This window comes from Ochotona curzoniae, unplaced genomic scaffold (assembly GCF_017591425.1).
Source record: "Ochotona curzoniae isolate NIBS_2020 unplaced genomic scaffold, NIBS_Ocur_1.0 scaffold_4683, whole genome shotgun sequence".
Taxonomy (NCBI): Eukaryota; Metazoa; Chordata; class Mammalia; order Lagomorpha; family Ochotonidae; genus Ochotona; species Ochotona curzoniae.
Genome location: NW_024467121.1, coordinates 20553611 through 20572629, shown reverse-complemented (window position 1 = coordinate 20572629; position 19019 = coordinate 20553611). Strand labels below are relative to the sequence as shown.

Below are 19019 nucleotides of genomic sequence, written 5' to 3'. Positions count from 1 at the left end.
TCTCTGCAATGCTGACAAAAGAGATACAAAAACAATGGTATTTCCTGTTATGAAAATTAGAAGCATTAACAAGAGACTTGGAAAGGCTGAGCAATTGAAAATTTCTTTTTATCAGCTTTATGGTTAGTCGTTATTTTGTTCACTTATGCTTGGCTGTGTGCATACATATTTGTGTGTTTGTGTGTGTGTGAGAGAGAGGGAGAGAGAGAGAGAGGGAGGGAGAGAGAGAGCACTTCTCCCACGCTATCCTATACATATATATGTGTATATACGTGTGTGTGTGAGTGTGTGTCTGTGTGTGTGTGTGTATGCCTTCACCTTCCCTTAGATTCTTCTTGGACACATTTCTTTTGCTTATAAACTGCCAAGTCTATAGCTTTTTAAAGCAGTCTGCATAGACTAACACACACACACACACACACACACACACACATCTCTTTTAAGTATGCCCTGTCTTCCAGCGCTGTATAGCAGCGTGCACTGCAGAGCTCAGAGCCATAGGGTGTACACCCATGGTTTCCTTTTATTTGAAAAGACACTGAGAAAAACAAGCAATTTTCTTTAAACAAATATGATTCATTCACTCATTTATTCATTCATTCAACAGGTATTTATATCGGATCTCTGGAATAGAATTAAATGCATTAAGCAGTCATAGGGTCAGGATTCTCTTGTTCATTTACTCATGGTCAACAACACCACATGCATAGAAGATATGAGATAATCCTTAGCTTACCAGTGTGGGCATCATCTTGTATCCTGTATTTTCTGCAATAATTTTACAAGAGTTCACTTTAATCGCAATCATTATGGCTATAAAGATTGTGTTAAATTTCATTGTGCAGCTAAAATTTCCAGTATGTGATACAAATTTTGTTCCTGTATGTAGTTTTCTAGGCCTGGATCTCCCTAACTCCCCAAATGTACAATGGTCTATTTTTGAAATTGTCTTCTCTTTGAAATGACTGTGAGGAACAGTTACTCATAACACTCCACGAATGGCCTTGACCTCATCTGCAATTCCTCTTCTGTCAATCCTTTCACCAAAGACAGTTAGAGGTTCAATAACTAGGATTTCTTTTCACTTAAGAATATTTTCTTTTTCAAAAGCAAACCAAAAAATCCAGCAAGGAGCTAATGTGAAAGAAGACAGCAAAGTATTGCCGAGAAATCAGAGGATGGGAACCAGGCAGATGGTAAGAATTCATGCTCCATTGAAGAGCATGTACGCTTAGAAAGACTGCAACCCTCCAGGCTCACCTTTGTAGGATAGAGGCAGAAACTACGCCACAGGTCCTCAACAATACCTTTCAAGTAGCCATCATTTAAGAAAGTTCATGTCCAATTTTTCCTTTTTAAATTTTTCCATTTTTAAAATTATTATTATCGTTTTGTGATACAGTTACTTAGGCCTTGGGTTTACCCCTATCCCATCCCCAAACCCACCCACCAAAACACTGAGTTCCCCCATATCACTACAACAGTATAGTTCCTCATAAACAGTCATAAGTTCAACAGTGCAGGCATGGACAATGGCAGAGAGTCCAGCATTCCATTGTCAAGACACATCCAATAGCTTCACTGGAAGTCCATCCTTGATCCAGAAGCAGAGATGTACACTGCACTGTATCCTCACATGTGGACATGTCAGTCTCCACTGCACAGTGACTATAAATCTCTAAAAGAGAAAAGCAAAAAAAAAAAAAATGTCAACAAGAAATGTACAATGCCATGAAGTTAAACAACATGCCACTGGATATGGTAGTCTCCATTACACAGTTACTATACACTCCCTTAAATGAAAAGCCGCAGAACAAAATCAACAACAGGAAGAAAAAATAGGAACTTACAACATCATGAAGTTAAATAACATGCTACTGAATGACTAATGTGTCACTGAAGAAATAGAAAAAGTAAAGAACCTTCCTGAAGAAAATGATGCTACAGCATAAACCAATGAGTCATTGAAGAATTTAACAAGAAAAAAATATTTTGAAGAAATTAAGCTATGAACAAAAACATCTGAATCAGGAGATATAGTTTCCACTGATCTTTGTTGGTGAAATGTTTCCTCTGTAGGCAACAAATAGATGGGTTTTGTGTTTATATTTCAGTCTACAATCCATGACATTTGATTGATGAGTTTAAGTCATTTACATTCAGGGTTAATAGAAATAGTTGGTAATTTGGTCCTGTCATTTTAACAATGGGTTGTTTATTGATTTAGACTTCTGTTGTTATTTTACTGGGATATTCTATGCATTTGCCTTTGGTTTTGGTGAGTACTATTGCTTTTCTCTGTCAAAAGAACATCTTGAAGTATCATTTGTAAGGCAGGTCTGGAAGAAGCATATTCTTTGAGCTTTTCTTTGCTATGGAAAAATTTTATTTTATTTTCAAAAACTAAGGAAAGCTTTGTTGGGTACATTATTCTGGGCCAATAATTTTTTCCTTTTGGAATCTGGAATATGTCCCTGTGGAGTTTCCTGTGAGAGGTCAGCTGTGAATTTAATTGGGATTCCTTTATATGACAGTTGGTTTTTTTCACATGCACATTTAAAGATCTTTTCCTTATGTTTGATTGAAGAGAGCTTGAATGTCATGTGTCATGGTAAAGATTGCTTTTGGTCAACCATGTTGGGTGTTCTGTGCTCCTCCTGGATGCTGTTTTCCAATTTTTTTCTCCAGATTAAGGAAGTTTTCTTTTATTATTTCATTAAATACATTTTAAAACCCAGCTCTCTTTCTGTACCTTCTGTAACTCCCATAACTGTTATATTTTGCCTTGTAATAGTGTCTCTTAATTCCTGAATACTTTTCTTAGTTTTACCCAGCTCTGCTTCCAGATTTTTAATTGTTTCCCCATTGTGACAAGAAATATCTTCCAATTCTGAGATTCTTTCTTCTGCCTCCATCATTCTATTATGGAGACTTTCCACTGAATTTTTCATTTGCTCTATTGTGCCCTTCATTTCCAATAATTCCATTTGACTTTGTTTCAGTGTTGCTATTTTCCATATGAAATATTCCTTAAATTCCTTGAACTCCTGTATGTGCTTCTCAATGTTGATCAGAAGATTTATAATGAGCTTTCTGAAGTCTGTATCCCCCATTTTCTGATGTATTCTTCAATTAACTCTGAGGTTGGTAAAGGCTTTTGCTGCTTTGCAGGGGAATCTTCAGAAACATTGATTATGCCTCTATCTCTTCTTTTGCTCTTGGTATTGTACTTCTGGTTATCAGATTCTTCTCCTTTGGGGCAGATTTCTAAGCTGTGTCACCCACACGTCTACAGTTTAATTTTACTTACTGTGGTTGGTATCCAGTCTTTGTTTGCAGTCACTTGTGTCACTCCCTTCAGTGAGTTTCAGGTCTGGGCTCTTATGTTAGACTTCCACCATGGTCTCTGTAGTCCCAGCTCCTGACTCAGCACTCCACCTGCTGTGATCCCATGCTATTGTTGCACCATTGCCTATACAAACTTTCTCCCAGTACTGGTTCACACAGTTACCAGGATTATGGAGACACCAGGTGTCTTAAATAGATAGGTTGTTGGTGCTGATCTTGCCAGAACTTGCTGTCTGTTAGATCTGAGGGCTGTAAGGACCTATTTTGACCCTAAGATGCCAAAGTCAGTATTATTTTCAATGTGGGACCAGTGCATTACACTGTACTCAGTGAGTTGCCTCCAGCTCAGTGCAGGCACAGTTCACTGTTGTCCCTGCATTGTGAAAGTTTTTGCCACAATGTACAAAATAGCACATGATGCACCACTGCTGGAATTCTTGATCTGTTGGCCATTAGGTCTGGGGGCTACCCGGATCTGTTTTGGGTGGAACCTGTAGGATGCCACATCTGTGCAATGCATTCAGCCAGAAATGAGTTAGCATCCAGCTTAGTGTATATGCAGTCCTTCCCCAGGAATGATAATGTTTGCGTTTTTATTATGGTATATATTACTTCACCCCAAGTGGAAAATTCTACATTTGACTTCATGCAATAAGTTTCGGACAAATTGCAGGCATACTAAAGATAGTATATAAAATTAGCTTCAGGCTGTGTGCCCAAGCTGGACACAAAACAAATGAATTTTGTGTTTAGACTTGGGTCCCAGGATATCTCATTATGTATACACCAGTATCTGAAATCCAAAACCTGTAGTGCTCCAAGCATTTCAGATAAGGATACTTGGCCTTTAGTATCTTCTCAGTATATCATCACTCTCAGTTACACTAGCAGTGTAAAACATTTAATATTGCATATGGTAGAGAAACCAACCATCAACATACCCAAAGTCTGCCTTCCAGAATTAGAGATTACACTGATGTCCCAGCTAGGACCTGTCCTGTTAGAAGTGACAGAAAATCTAACACAAATGTTCTTGAGTGAAAAGGAAATATGGTTGTGTATTGTAGCACAGTAGATTTAGCTGCTGCTTGCAATGCCCAAATCCCCCATGAGAATGTTTAGGTTGGAGTCCAACCTTCATTTCTGATCCAACTTTCTGCTAATGCACACCCTGGGAGGCAGAAGATAATGGCTTAAATATTTAAGTTTCTGATACTCCCCTGGGAGACATGGATGGAATTTCTGGTTTCTGACTTTGACCTGACTCCATCTTGGCCATTGCACAACTGCAGAGTGAAGCAGTAGAAGAACAAACCATCTCTTTCTCTTTTTCTTTCTTGCTCTTTGGCAAATAAATAAGAATAAAATAAATGCACATGTTGAAAAGAGATACTTTTTTGATAATAAATGGGAATACATTATGTGATATGCTGAAAAGCCCAGGGTTAAGCTTGCTCCAGGCATCGCTGAATTGAGGGCTCAATGATATTGGCAGGATTCACTGTCAGTTTGTCTCAGCTTTCCTTCCTTTTTTTCCTTTACTACATGTGCTAGTAAGATGGTGGCAATGGCAGCTGTTCAACTTGTCTAATTGACTTGCATTTTAAGGCCAGTGAGTCAGAGTAGAAATCATATTCTCAGATGATGAGAGAAAAATCCCACCAACTTTCAATGGCCATGATTGGGTCACATGACCTATGTATTGATCAAAAGGAAATGTACAGACCAATGGGCTTTGGCCTTGGACTCTTGGGTCATCCAGAGAGTTGAGGGGCAGACTATGGATTCAGTTTCTCAGGCCACACAGACTCACAAGAACCCTGTTCTATAAGAGCAGGAAGGAACTGCTTTAAAGAGCAAATCAAGACATTCTTACTACATTGAGAGTGAGTGAATGCCACACAGCAAAATCAACAGATGTCCCTGCAGTTAGACTGTTGTCATTTTATTCTAGCTCTGCAGGGAAAAAAAAATCCCTAAGAATAAATTCATCAAATAGAGACACAGACTAAGAAGTGCAGTTCTTTAAATAGAACATTGTTTATGCTATCGAAGACAGATGCTTGTTTATTCTGTCCTGAGAGCTCTCCCGCCAAGATGACTGCAAACTTCCTTCCCTCTGCACATTGTTGGGAGATTTGCAGCTCAGACTTGTTAAAGAGGAAATTTGGGAGGAGCTATTTAAAATGAAGTCATAAATATGTGTGGAAGAAAGCTTAAGGGCTATGTTATTTCATAATTCTGGAATTCAGAGCAACAAAGAACTAAACAGCCTTCTTGACTTAAAGGAAAAAAATCTTTTCATCCATGAAGCAACTTTATCTGGATTATTTTGGCAGTTTGAAAGATTTTTTTTTTCCCGAGACTTTCCTAAGACAATTTCTCAGGTTTTCATTTTGTACTGCTCTGTCAGACCTTGGTTATTGTATGATTGGGTTTTTCTGTATTTTTCAGATCCTTTGGTGTACTATTAGTCTATAACTTCTGTTTGCAATGTAATTTGGGGAATATTTTCATTACAATTGCTAGCACATACATTTGAGATAACTAGACTGTTTACCCAGATCACACATGTCAGTACTATTTCACAGGCTTTTAAACTCCACAGGTACTTGGAACTAGACTCTGATATTAGACACTGGAAGATGATTTTGATATTTTGAAAAGCATTTGTTACCAACACAGGTGAAATAAATTCCCTATTTAATGAAACTAATCCTAATGAGGACTTTTTTTTTTTATTATTGGAGACTCAGATATACAGAGAGGAGGAGAGACAGAGAGGAAGATCCTCCATCAGCTGATTTACTCCCCAAGTGGCTGCAATGGCCAGAGCTGAGCCGATTTGAAGCCAGGAGCCAGGAATTTCCTCCGGGTCTCCTGGGCAGGTGCAGGGTCCCAAGACTCCGGGCCGGAGGACATTTCTCTATGTCACTAATCAACCTGAAGGGTATGATGGATTCAGATTTAGATGAGCTATGACCTAGGAATTGGCAAACCTAGAACAAATTTGGAAGTGTTCCAGTGACAGATAATACCAGTTTTTGAGTTCTAGTATTCTATTCTCATTATAGAATGTTCCCAGTTATCATTTGTGGAACAAACACCCAAAAACTTATGCAATAATAATAATGGTATAAAATATCTTTAATTGGGCTAAAGCCTTAGAAGGAATAAACTATGCACAAAACTGCATCAGGATAGGAAGTGAGAATACAACTGACTAAAGCATAATTCAAGGGATGTGAAAAAGTGGTTTTACCTAAAGATTAAGAACCCACAAATAGGCACTGGTGTTACGGTGTAGTAGGCAAAACCTGCACCTGCAATCCCAAACCCATGTGTTTATGTCCTGACTGTTCTACTTTCATTCCAGCTCCCTGATAATGATCTGAGAAAGCAGCAGAGAATGATCAAGTGCTTGGGACTCTGTATCTATGTGGAAGACCAGGAAAATGCTCCTGGATGCTAATTTTGTCCTGACCCTGGCTGTTGTGGCCATTTGGAGAGTAAACCAGTGAATGGAAGATTTCTGTCTGTCTGTCTGTCTGTCTCGCTCTTTTTCTCTTTCTCTCTCTCTCTTTTTCCCTCCTCCCCCCTCTTTCAATCCTTCTTTCCCTAATTGTACCTTTCAAAAACAAAACAAAAAAAATCTCTAAAAATAAGTTCAAAAGGAGGCCAAAACACCTCTGTTTTGACAAACATTTATTCAACAAAGGGAAAAATAAATGAAGGAATTATCATACAATTATTTTAACAAAAATTGAAGATGTGTCAGTTAAACAGTCTTCATAATTGATCTCCCTCATTATTACCAAGGTCTGCTCTGATTAGTGTTTCAACAATGACAATTACCAGGACTTAGGGAAGAATATGCACACTCATCTTCACAGAGATTGAAAATAATTGTGAATGCAGAAAAAGTTTTACAAAGTGTAAGGAATAAGCTTCTTAATTTTTGAAAAATAAAGTATAATCCTCTTTGTTCTGTCATACTGACATAAATTTTTATTTATGGAAAATCCATCAGCATATTGTCTGAGTAATTAGTGCCCCCATATATACTTGTCATAGGTGCACCTGGGATATGCTATTTCAGGGACAACATTTATAGATCTTACCTTGTGAATGGTATTTCACAGTTGTATATACCAACAGCTCTATATAACACCCAGTTAATTCTACTTGGCATCTTTTGCTAAATTTGTTGCATGTTCAAAACCTTACTTCTTTAGGCTTAGTCTTTTTCCAGTGTTGCTATAAATTAATACACCACTTGGTTTTCTTCCTTTTTCCTGCTGTACGGGCCGTTTTGTAGGAAGAAGAAATTCAAGAAGAAACTAAATGCCTGGAGTTACAACAGAAGATGATATCAGGTAGAATACATTTGGTGTGATTCCTTTTTTCTAGACTGCTGTTGCTGACAGCAAGGCTCAGAGCATCCAAAGCTTTCCAGATTGCAGAGGAAAATGTACATGTTCCAAATGATTGCAAGCATGACTAGAAATGTCACTTGTGATGTAATCCAGGCATGGCATCTGGGAAATCTGGTTATGATGCAGAAAATAACTTGTTCTCTTCTTTGTTTTCCTTCTATTGATTATAGATGTTAATAACCAAATTCTTGCAAAGACATAGATGATGCTAATGATAAATTTCAAACCCAGTAATGTTGAAATAAATCATGTAGTTATTTGCTGATGTATTTCCCATAGAAAACATAATTTAGATGAATTTTCTGGGTTTTTCTGTTGCTACTATATAGTCAAATATGCCAGCTTTGCTAGAGCTATTTACTCTGCATCTGTGAGATAATATGAAAAAGAACAAATGATGAGAGTGTTTATAACTTAGTTTATGAGGAAGACAAGTAATGATAATAAGAAATAATGATCATAAAAATAAATAAAGTTGAAGGTATCTGATAATGATGGAAACTCTATCTCAATGCTTTTAGATTCTATTTGTCAATGGTTTTTAGCCTAGCATTTTACATGATTTGGCGTTGGAAAATAGTTCCAGATGAGTTTGGTGCTAGCAAAGGCTCATATTCTTATATTTCAGTGGAAATCAGGGAGCATAATTAATAAATTATAAATGGCAACAAACTTATAAAATAATGAGAAAAGTGACACGCTACTCAAATATCTGAGATAATTAGCACTTAATCAGCTCCATCATTCCCTTCTTATGCTTGCCCTTTCCCACATCACCTATATTCTCATTAAGAATAAATATTACTTTAATTTATTGCCTCTTTCTAAGATAGTCTCCTCTTGCCAACACTTGTATGTTCTCAGTTCAACCCTGTCTCAGAGAAAATTTCCAAAATCACCTACATACACCTCCAAATCCTTCCTCATCTCCTTGTTTATTTTCCTGTTTTATAACACTTATTCCAACCATAAATTATTTTTATGTTGACATATAGTCTGTTTATTGTCTTCTAGAGTTCAGGGGTGTTGCTGCGTTTTGTTCAATGATTTTTTTAGCACCTTGGAGAGTGTCTGAAACACAACAGTCACTCAGTAAATCCTGGAGTCCTTCTTGTCCATTTGTGCAAGATGCCATTTTTTTTTTTCTGTATTGAAGATAACATTTCAGGTAGGTTTGATATGAATCAACAGTATGGCTCCTTTTACATTTCTAGGCTGAAAAAAAGAATGAGACAGGACATTTACCATCAAGACAAAAAATTATGCCTGAGAAACAGATGTGTTTACAACATGAGGACAGGAAAAGATCAATACAGTTAAAGTGCTACTGGAAAAACAGAGGAAGAGAGAATTGGATTTGTAATGGGAAAGTAGGATCAAAGAAACTTCCTGAGGTTAATGATGTTTATAATGAAGTTAGGAGTTTGGAAGTAGAAGCATAGTAGGGGGAGAGTTCAGGCTTGCATCTCAGACCCATGAAAATGGTTGAGTACCACTTCTGTATATTTGTCCTCGACTTAAATTCCTCAGTTTGAGAAGGAAGTGGGGCAGTGGTCATTGCTGAATCAATGTAAATGTAGACAACCAAGAGACTGAGTGTTTCAGCTGCTTTATAAGGGATGTCATTCCTTCTCTTGGTAGAATGCCCTCTGTATTTGGAGGGCATTTTATTGGGAGACAACACTGGGCATCAAGAATGTTCCAAGACATGAGTTGATTCCGCTGAATCCTGCTGTGACGTCTCAAGGTGAGAATTTAGCAATGCCATTCTCAAACAACCTGCTAGGGCTCCTAGATCATTCATCTCTCAGAGAGTGATTACTAGTAAAACTTTGCTTAACAAACGCATTTGGACTCAAATATTCCCATGAGAAATAATTCTGTAGAAAATGAGGCATGACACTGTATTATATTTACTAGATATATACAATATGAATTTCTTTGTGATTAACTTATATGGAAATGGAATTTGGATGAAAGAACAAGTGTTTGTTTCTAGTTTTCCTTTAAAAAGACATCTAGTAATTCTACTCTCCAAATGGAAATTTCGAGCACAAAACGCACAGTTTCTTACTATTTCTAAGAAGTGTCTTGGTCGGTCCTCCTGCCCGGCCTTCCCGGCCGCATCCTGAGGAGAAGCGCTCCGACGGCCTAGTTGTCACCTGCCCTGCCTGCTTCACTAAGGCAGCCCAGCATTCCAGCAAATAGGACAGGACAGACCGAAGGCCGAGGGACACTTGGAGACTGAGAGACACGGTGTGGTGTTGCAGTGACCAGATACCACAGCAGCATATAGCAAGCAGTGATCTGAACTCCACCAGTGGCCAGAACTCCACCAGCAATCAGGTGGGAAGGAGAGTTCACTGGGAACTCAGGAGATGAACCTAGAAAAAGAACTGCTCATCCTGCTGGTTTGTTTGACCAGGAGCAGAGGAAGAGCAGCAGATCCCAAATAGGCGGTGTGGGAACAGGGTGACTTTTACAGCTCAGGTACCCACCAGAGCCACATCAGTCATCATTTTGTGCAGGAAGGCAAAGGTTATGGGACAGAACTATGCATGCACTAAGCTGTGAGGGAACTCATTTCTGTGTCAGTGAATTGCAACAACGTGGCATCCTACAGATTTCACCCAAAATAGGTCTGGATAACCCCTAGACCTAATAGCCAGTAGATCAAGAACTCCACAAGTGGCACATCAGGTAGCATTTTGTATAGCATGGCAAAGACTTTCTGACAGCAGGGGCAACAGTGAGCTGCGCATGTGCTGAGCTGGGAGCAAACTCACTGAGCTCAGTACATTGTACTGGTCACCATTCACTGGAGGGAGTAACACAAGTGACTGCAAACAATGAACTGTGTACCAACCGCAGTAAGTAAAAGCAAACTGTAGACCTATGGGTAACACAGCTTAGAAGCCTGCCCTAAGGAGAAGAATCTGCTAAACCCAAAGTTCAATGGCCAAGAAAAAAAGAAGAGACAGAGGCACATAAATATTACTGAAGACTCCCCCACAAAGAAACAAAAGGTTTTGCAATCCTCAGAGTTACCTGATGAATGCATCAAGAAAATAGGGGATATATAATTCAGAACAATGAAAAGCATGTACAGGAGTTCAAGGAATTACTGTAAGGAGTATGTCACATAGGAAATAGCACATTGAAACAAAATCAAGCCAATTATTGAGAATGAAGGATGCAATAGAGCAAGTTAAAAATTCAGTGGAAAGTCTCCATACTAGCGGCAGAAGAAAGAATCTCAGAACTGGAAGATATTTTTTCTCACAATGGGGAAACAATTGAAAAGCTGGAAGCAGAGCTGGACCAAGCTAGAAAAGTATTGAAGACATTTTAAAAGGCCAAATGTAAGAGTTATGGGAGTTCCAGAAGGTGCAGAAAGAGAAACTGGGTTTAAAAATGCGTTTAATGAAGTAAAAAGAAAACTTCCCTAATCTGGGGAAAGAATTAGGAAACAACATCCAGTAGGGGCACAGAACTCCTAATAAGGTTGACCAAAAGCAATCTTCACTATGACACATGATCATCAAGTGCTCTTCAATTGAGCTAAGGAAAAGATCCTTAAATGTGCACAAGAAAAAAATAAATTGACATATAGAAGAATGGCAATTAAATTCACAGCTGACCTATCACAGGAAACTCTACAGACCAGAAGAGAATGGAGCAACATATTTCAGATTCTAAAAGCAAAAAATTGTCAGCCTAGAATAATGTACCCAGCAGAGTTTCCCTTTGTCTTTGAAAATGAAATAAAATTCTTCCACAGTAAAGTTAAAAGAATATGCCTCTTTCAGTCCTGCCCTACAAATGGTACTTGAAGATGTTTTCTGACAGAGAAAAGGAATAGCACCTGCCATAACCACAAGCAAATGTGAAGAACATTCCATAAAATAACAAGAAGTCTTAATCAGTAAACAACCCATTGCTAAAATGACAGGACCAAATTATCACCTATTAATATTAAACCTAGAGGGGACTTGGGGAGAGAAGAAGGAAAATCTCAGGGCCTGTGGAACTGTGTTACAAAATAATAATAATAATAATAATACAAAAAAGAAGTTTAAAAAAACATTAACCCTGAATGTAAATGGCTTAAACTCATTAATCAAATGTCATAGATTAGTAGACTGGATTTAAAAATCAAAACCCATCTATTTGTTGCCTAAGGGAGACACATCTCACCACAAACAGCAGAAATTATATAATGGATTTTGATGAAAAAAAAAAAAAAAGAAGTGTCTTGGTCCACTGATTTTGAACTTGCTATACAGTCCTTCTTCTGTCCAGGTTTAATCCCAAACCTGTCTTTAGTATACTTGTTTCTCTAGTTTTATTCCATCTTTAGTTTAGTCCATCTGATCCAAAATTTTCATAGATATTAATCCTGCTTTGGAATACCATTAGGTATAAGTTGTATTTGCTAAGCTATTTTGTTTGAAAATGATGAACTTATAACACATTCACTCAAGAAGCCTTCATTGAATATCTACTTGATTCTGAGTATGATATCATACGAATTATGCTATACTTAGAGTGATAAATGTAGCAGAAATTACTCCAAGCCCTATGAAGCTTAAGAAAATGAAAAATGCAGGCAGTGTGAAAAAGAGTAAATATAAATTATAGAGAAATTGTTGCCTTGAAGTAAGTAAAATGTGATTGGGAAAGTGGAGTGTTAAAGAAGTCTTACCTTCATAGTAAAGTAGGATCTTGAAATCATGGCAACAAGAAACTAAGACAAAGGCAGAGTACAATTTGCACTGAAACAGTTAAGATTGAGAGACAGGGAGCACTAAAGAGCTCCCAGTTTGGGGATTCTAGGCTGTTTTCAAGAGCATGTAGCATATAAGTTGTGCATCGAAGGATGAATATAAAATTCATTTGTGAAGAGAGCATATTATCTAGGTATTTATAAAGTATAAACCAGATACTGTAAATTAAATCCAAAGTGATGCTTGTTTAGAGTTTAGCTCATTTTGGGGGTGTGGTGTGATGATCTAACTCTTTGGCATCTGCCACTTTGTCCTGAGGTCTGTAATTTATATTTGTAGAGGCCTGCCATAGGCTATGATGGACTAGTTGGGAATGCATTTCATCTTAACTGTCATCATTACTTGCCCTCCGCTCTGTAAGAATTCAATGACTATGTACCTTCGAGGGTTTTCTTAGTAAATGACTTGCCTGTAATAAGAATCAGGTGCATTTCTCCTTGGGTACATTAGCTGAGAGGATTGGGTAGCCCATTTATAACAAATCTCAATGTGATTGAGCATTAGTTTCTGTTGAATGGTGCCCTGTTTCAGCAAGAGATGTGCAAGGCAGATTTAATAGGTAGTTGAGGTTTACGCATAACCCCAGGCTGCCTCTTCTGGGCCCTACTGCTCTTCATCTCTTGACCTTGGGTTTCAAGTTTCTATGCTATCAAGAATTCACACCCAATTTATGCCAGTGCAAAAGTTTAGAAATCCATACATAATTTTCCATAAACACACATTTTCCATGAACTTTTTGAAGATACTTCTAACCTTCACTTATTTAAGCATTCCCTTTTTAGTAGAGAAACAGTGAACGGGCCGCCTAGTAACGCCAATTTCTTTTGGTAAGTAAGTTGTATCCTTTCTGGTGTCTATGTTTAAAATAAAAGTGAAAGGTACTCCAAAAATATTGGTTTGGCTGTATCTCACCATTTCTCTTGTTCATATATTACTTTAGAATCAGGCCAAGGATTTTTTAAAATTTTTTTCAAATTTTTATTTATGTGTGGGCTAGCATTGTGGTGCAGTGTGCTAAAATGCCACTTCTGACACTGGCATTCCATATCAGAGTGTGTGTTGGGGTCCTGATTGCTCTGATTTTGATCCAGCTCCCAGCTAATGTGCCTAGGAAGGCACCAGAAGATGGCCAAGTACTTGGGCCTCTGTGATCCACATGGGAAACTCAGATGGAATGATAGGTCTGTCCCTAGCTTCAGCCGGCCACTGTGGCAAATTGAGGAGTGATTCTGTGAATGGTATAAGCCCCATTTTTGTTCCGTCTCTCTCCTTCTTTCCTTCTTTTCTTTTTTCCCTTTCTCCCTCTCTTCTTTTCCCCTATCTCTGTCACTCTGCTTTTAAATTAAGTGAAGCTTAATTTTTTTTATTATTATTAAGAGCTGAAGAGAGAGAAAGTTTGTGTGTGCTCCCATCTGCTGTTTCATTACCCAAATGGTCCTGGATATTGGAGGACTGGGTGATAGGAACTCAACTACTTGAGCCACCACAGGGCTACCTCTGAATCAGCAGCAAAATCCAGAACTTAAAAGCAGACACTCTGATGTGGGAGGGGAGTGTTTTAAATGCTAAGCCAAACCCCTATCCCTAGTCCATGTATTTTTAAATACTGAAGAAACTTTCATGTATGTTAAAAATTTAACTTTTAGGTTTCACACAGGGTGTGCTTCCTGGGCCTCTGAGTTTACAACACGTGGTCCCATCAGGGGAGGATCCTATAGCTGGAGCCACATTATGGCAATCAAGACTTTCATCAGAGTACTCCCTTTTTTTGCTAACCAACACCTGCAGTCAAGTGAGACCCAGCACGTATTTGGAGTTGGCTGTGTGTCTCCCCTGTATTTAGTCTTATTTTCATTTCCTGTGGCTTATAGGTTTCTTAAGTGCAAAGTAACACACCCCAAACGGTTAAAATTCTTGAACTGGAAATGAATGCAATGAGGGGGAAAAGTATGTTTGTGTAACTTCTGTGGGGAAGTGAGACAGGGCTACCCTGAGCAGCTCCTCGTTGCTGCACATGTGAGGCAAGACCCCCTGAAGGAGGGATCTGTGATGGTCAAAGGTCAGGTGTTCTTGTTGGGTACCTTAGGGAGGGCTGCTAGGTTGAGGTCCATGTTTCTGACTGATCAGACAAATAAACTGCTTTTTCCATTCCTGCCAGGATGGAACAGTCAAAAATGAGGCTTATACCAGGATAATCATAAGTATTATTTCCCATGAAGTCTTTTCCAAGACTGCAGATTGAATACAAGATTGTTCAGGTGGGGAGGTTAGCAAAAAGGAAGAACTCAGTGCTTTGGGTTTACTTTCATTTCCTCCTTCTATCCCTAGGATAGACAATGAGGATCTGTGGGTGGCTTCTTTATTACAAATAGTGCTACTTGTGGATGTAAATGACTTTCAGGCAAAACATGATTTTTGTCTGCATGATCCCTCCCTAGCAGGGAGGATGCTGCTGGGGCTTGGGGATGATTTTCAGTAGACTTGGTTTGGCCACCTTCTCTAAAACTGCAACCTCACCTTCATCTCTCACTTCCTGCCCCACTTTGTTTTTTTGAAACTACTTGGTGATACACCACACACTTCATAGTTACTTGCTGTTTTTCTACTTTGCCCTTTTAGAAGGCTGTTCCATGTAGACGGAATGTTGTACCATTTCATATGCTGCCACTGGCCTAGAGCAGTGCTCAACACATATGAGAATCTGTTCAATGAGGAATGGATGTTTGTGAATTTCTTTTCAATTCTTGTTAAAACAGTATAATAAACAAACTGGAGAGTCTTTCTGTTTTTTCTTTTCTCTCCAACTCTACGAATGATGCCTAAAACACATAGGAAACCAAACAAATGGTTAAACTAAAGTATAAATGCATGAATGAGTCCGGATTATAACAATTTACTATGATAAAATTGTTTTTCTTTATGGTATTTAACATACTTGAACTGTGCTGATTCATATGGAGTCAAGTGAAAATCAGCATGGGTGTTGCCTTGACAAAGCTAAATACACTTCCATTTTCCCAAGTTTACTTTCTTTTCAATCTTTTAGTCCTGGGACAGGAAGACTGAAGAATCATGGGAGGCCTTTAATTAAAGAAAATGTTATTGGAGTTTGTAAATGAACTTTAAAGAAGACCTCATTCCCTAAATTCCTTCATGAGATTTATCTGTCATACTTTCATTTTATTTCTTTTTGTTTTCTTTTTTTTTTTTTGCTTCATACCTTTATTTTAATCTAAAGAATCTCACCATTTTGTCTCTGTTCCAAATAATGGTTTTCACTGTCACAGGAATTCTCCCCTAAACAGTAGAAGTGGCAACATGGTTGTTGCTGGAGATTTACCAAAAGGACACAGGCTTGGGAAAGGGACATATCTTGATTCATGGGAGCTTTAGAACATTGGCTGGGCAGGAGGCCTTAGGTTCCAATATCTATACAAAAAGAAGTTTCTGGAATCTGCTGATAGATATTGTGTTATTAAGAGTGAGCAAGTTAGAGAAAATTTTGTTTTGTCTTGTTTGGGCCTAGATTTTCCCACCTGCTACATCTGTTGAACTTGCCGTAGACTCTAGGCCGATTGGTGATCTGTCCATGGAGGGGCAGGAAGCAGAGGTTACAGACTGAGGTAATGTTCCTCCTTGGAGAGTCTTGATTTCAGCCTGGATCAGCCCTGGCTGTTTCAGGTGTTTGGTGAATGAACCAGCAGACAAACTTCTCTTTCCGTTATTTTGGAACATCTAAGACTTTATTATTATTGGCAGCAGTCACCATTCTATACAGCAGAACACCACATGCAGATCAGATTCCTCTTTTCTGACTGAAGCTTTGTAACCAGTGACCAACATCTCCCTTTCTGCAGTCTCTGGGAAACAGCCATGCTGTCCTCTACTTCAGGGCTTTTGACTTTTTCAGATTCTATCAAGTTTTTGAATCTCAAAGGCTGTTACTTTTGTCATTGCTGTTTTGCTCTTTACCCATGTTTCCCTGCCAGCAGTTACAGGAAGTGTGAGGTTTGGCCCCTGCAAAGGCAGCTTCATTATTTCCTCCCACACCCTTTACTCCAGTACTTCTTGGCTTAACCATCACCATATCTTACCACAGCCTTCACCATGTCATGGCAGATCAGTTACTGCCCCATAATTTGCATGTAAGAAGAGCATAGAGTTAGCAGAATGGTTGAAAAGACATTGAAGGACTTCAGCTTAAGTTGTTTTTGCATAGTAGTTTACATTGTACTGAGCAAAGAGGAGCAAAGTCTGATGATTTTGAGGTCCGTGGCTGACAGCATCTTGCCTTTCACTGCAGGGCACATTGGATGCATTTCTAGCACTTTCACGCCTCTGCCTTAGCCCTTCTCTATCCTAACATCTGCCTTATTGCCCTCAAGGAGTAAATCTCATCCAATCACTGCTACGCCTTGGTGAAGAGTTCCTGTTTTCTTGTCCTTTGGGTAGAGAGCTGGGAAACATGTTTCACACTGTCTCCCAGGGTTTCACCAGCAGAGTTAGGCCTAGTCATCCATCGGAGGAACTAGAGGGATAAAACCCTGTGGCAGCTGCTTTCATTCCCCCGTCTCATATTCTCCCTCCTCCTATTTCTTTCACTTCCCACTTAATTTGCTTCTGTCTGAAGCCTTGTCTCAAAGTTGACTTCTAGCAGAACCTAAACTCTTCAGACAGGTACTGCATTGAATACAATCTCTTTTTAACGTCTATGATTTATTTCAGAGACAATGACCACTGCCACCCCTGATTCACTGTCCAAATGGCTGCAACTGTCAGGGCCAGTCCAAGCCAAGCTTGGAATGGCAGAAACCCAACCATCTAAACCATCACCTGCTGCCTCCCAGTATGTGCATTAGCATACTTGGAGCCAGAGATAAGACTTGAACCCAGTGGGATGTGACTATCTTAATAGGTGTTTTTAACACTAGGCTAAATGCCCTCCCCAAATGCTACCCTAACACAATCATTAAAAAAAAATTTTTTTTGTCTATTTGAAATGCAGTGTGACAGAGACAGAGACAGATCTTTTATTTGCTGATTCACTTCCTAAATGCCTACAGTATCTAGGGCTGGGTCAGGTTGAAGCCAGGAGCCGACAACACCATCAGTATCTCTCAGGTGGGTAGCAGGGGCCCAAGCACTAGAGCCATCATCTTCTGCCTCCCAGGATGCATTAGCATGAAGCTAGATTGAAAGTGGAGTGTGCTGGGGTATGAATCAGCACTCCTGATATTAGGTTCAGGTAGCTTAGCTCATTATGCTATGATGCCAGCCTAATACAATAATATTTAAAACATCAATGAGCTGAATTGAGATAGAAAGAAAAAATAACTTAAAAAGCAATTTAAAAGCTGGTCAGGTCTGGGGCAGACCAGGTGGGGCCAATTCACATTAGGGTCAGGACTGGGTTGGGCTAGGTTGTAGCACCCACCAGCATGAGATGGTACTTGAGGCATACCGCGCCACGCCAGGCTACAGCACCCACTGTGAAAGCTGAGGCGAGGCAAGACATGTCTGACGGAGCCTAGAATCCACCAATACACATGTAAGATATGATGGGGGGTGGTGAGCTAGGTAGGAGTGCTGTGAGGACTCCCCTGCTGGGTCACTGTTCCCACTGGTGTGCCTGAGAACTGGGACTCAGGACAAACCAGACTGGGCAGGTCTATAAAACCCATTGGCCTGCATGTGAGCTATGTTGGTGGGAGAGCCAGGTTGGGCGAAATGACCATATCCACTGGTTCAAGAATGAGCCAGACTGGGCCCGGCGCGGTGGCGCAAGTGGTTAAAGGTCCTTGCCTTGCACGCCCAGGATCCCATATGGGCACCGGTTCTATCCCGGCAGCCCCGCTTCCCTTCCAGCTCCCTGCTTGTGGCCTGGGAAAGCAGTCGAGGACGGCCCAAAGCTTTGGGAACCTGCACCCGTGTGGGAGACCCGGAAGAGGCTCCTGGCTTCGGATCGGCGTAGTATCGACCCGTTGCGCTCACTTAGGAAGTGAATCATCGGATGGAAGATCTTCCTCTCTGTCTCTCCTCTCTGTACATCCGCCTATCCAATAACAAAATAATAAAAATAAATCTTAAAAAAAAAAAAAAAAAGAATGAGCCAGACTGAGTGTAGGTTGCTTGGGCTTTGCGGTAGCCTCAACTAGCAGGTGCTGGGACTGGGGGCAAATCCTGTCAGACTAGACCACAGAACCACATGGACAGTGCAAGATACGAGACTGGGAGCAAGTCTAGCAGGGTAGTGTGGGCATCCCCCTGATGGGCTGCAGCTCCCACTACATGATGCATGGTGAGCATGAGAATCAGAGCTGGGGGAGGGGCCTGGCTAGACAGGTGGTGACACCCACTGGCATGAGTGTGGACTGGATAGTAGGGTTGGTCAGGCTGAGCCAGGCTCCAAACCCATTGATGTATATGGGAGTTGAATGGGATGCAGGAT

At 39.7% G+C, this 19019-nt stretch overlaps 1 protein-coding gene across 1 annotated transcript in view; it reads left to right on the top strand.

The window, feature by feature from the left end:
* Positions 1-19019, top strand: part of FAM107B (family with sequence similarity 107 member B) — a 203837-nt gene that overhangs the window by 63663 nt on the left and 121155 nt on the right. The window contains exon 2 of the mRNA XM_040967826.1: positions 7667-7724. Coding sequence (XP_040823760.1) covers positions 7667-7724 — 58 coding nt within the window. The remainder of the gene's footprint in view (positions 1-7666; positions 7725-19019) is intronic.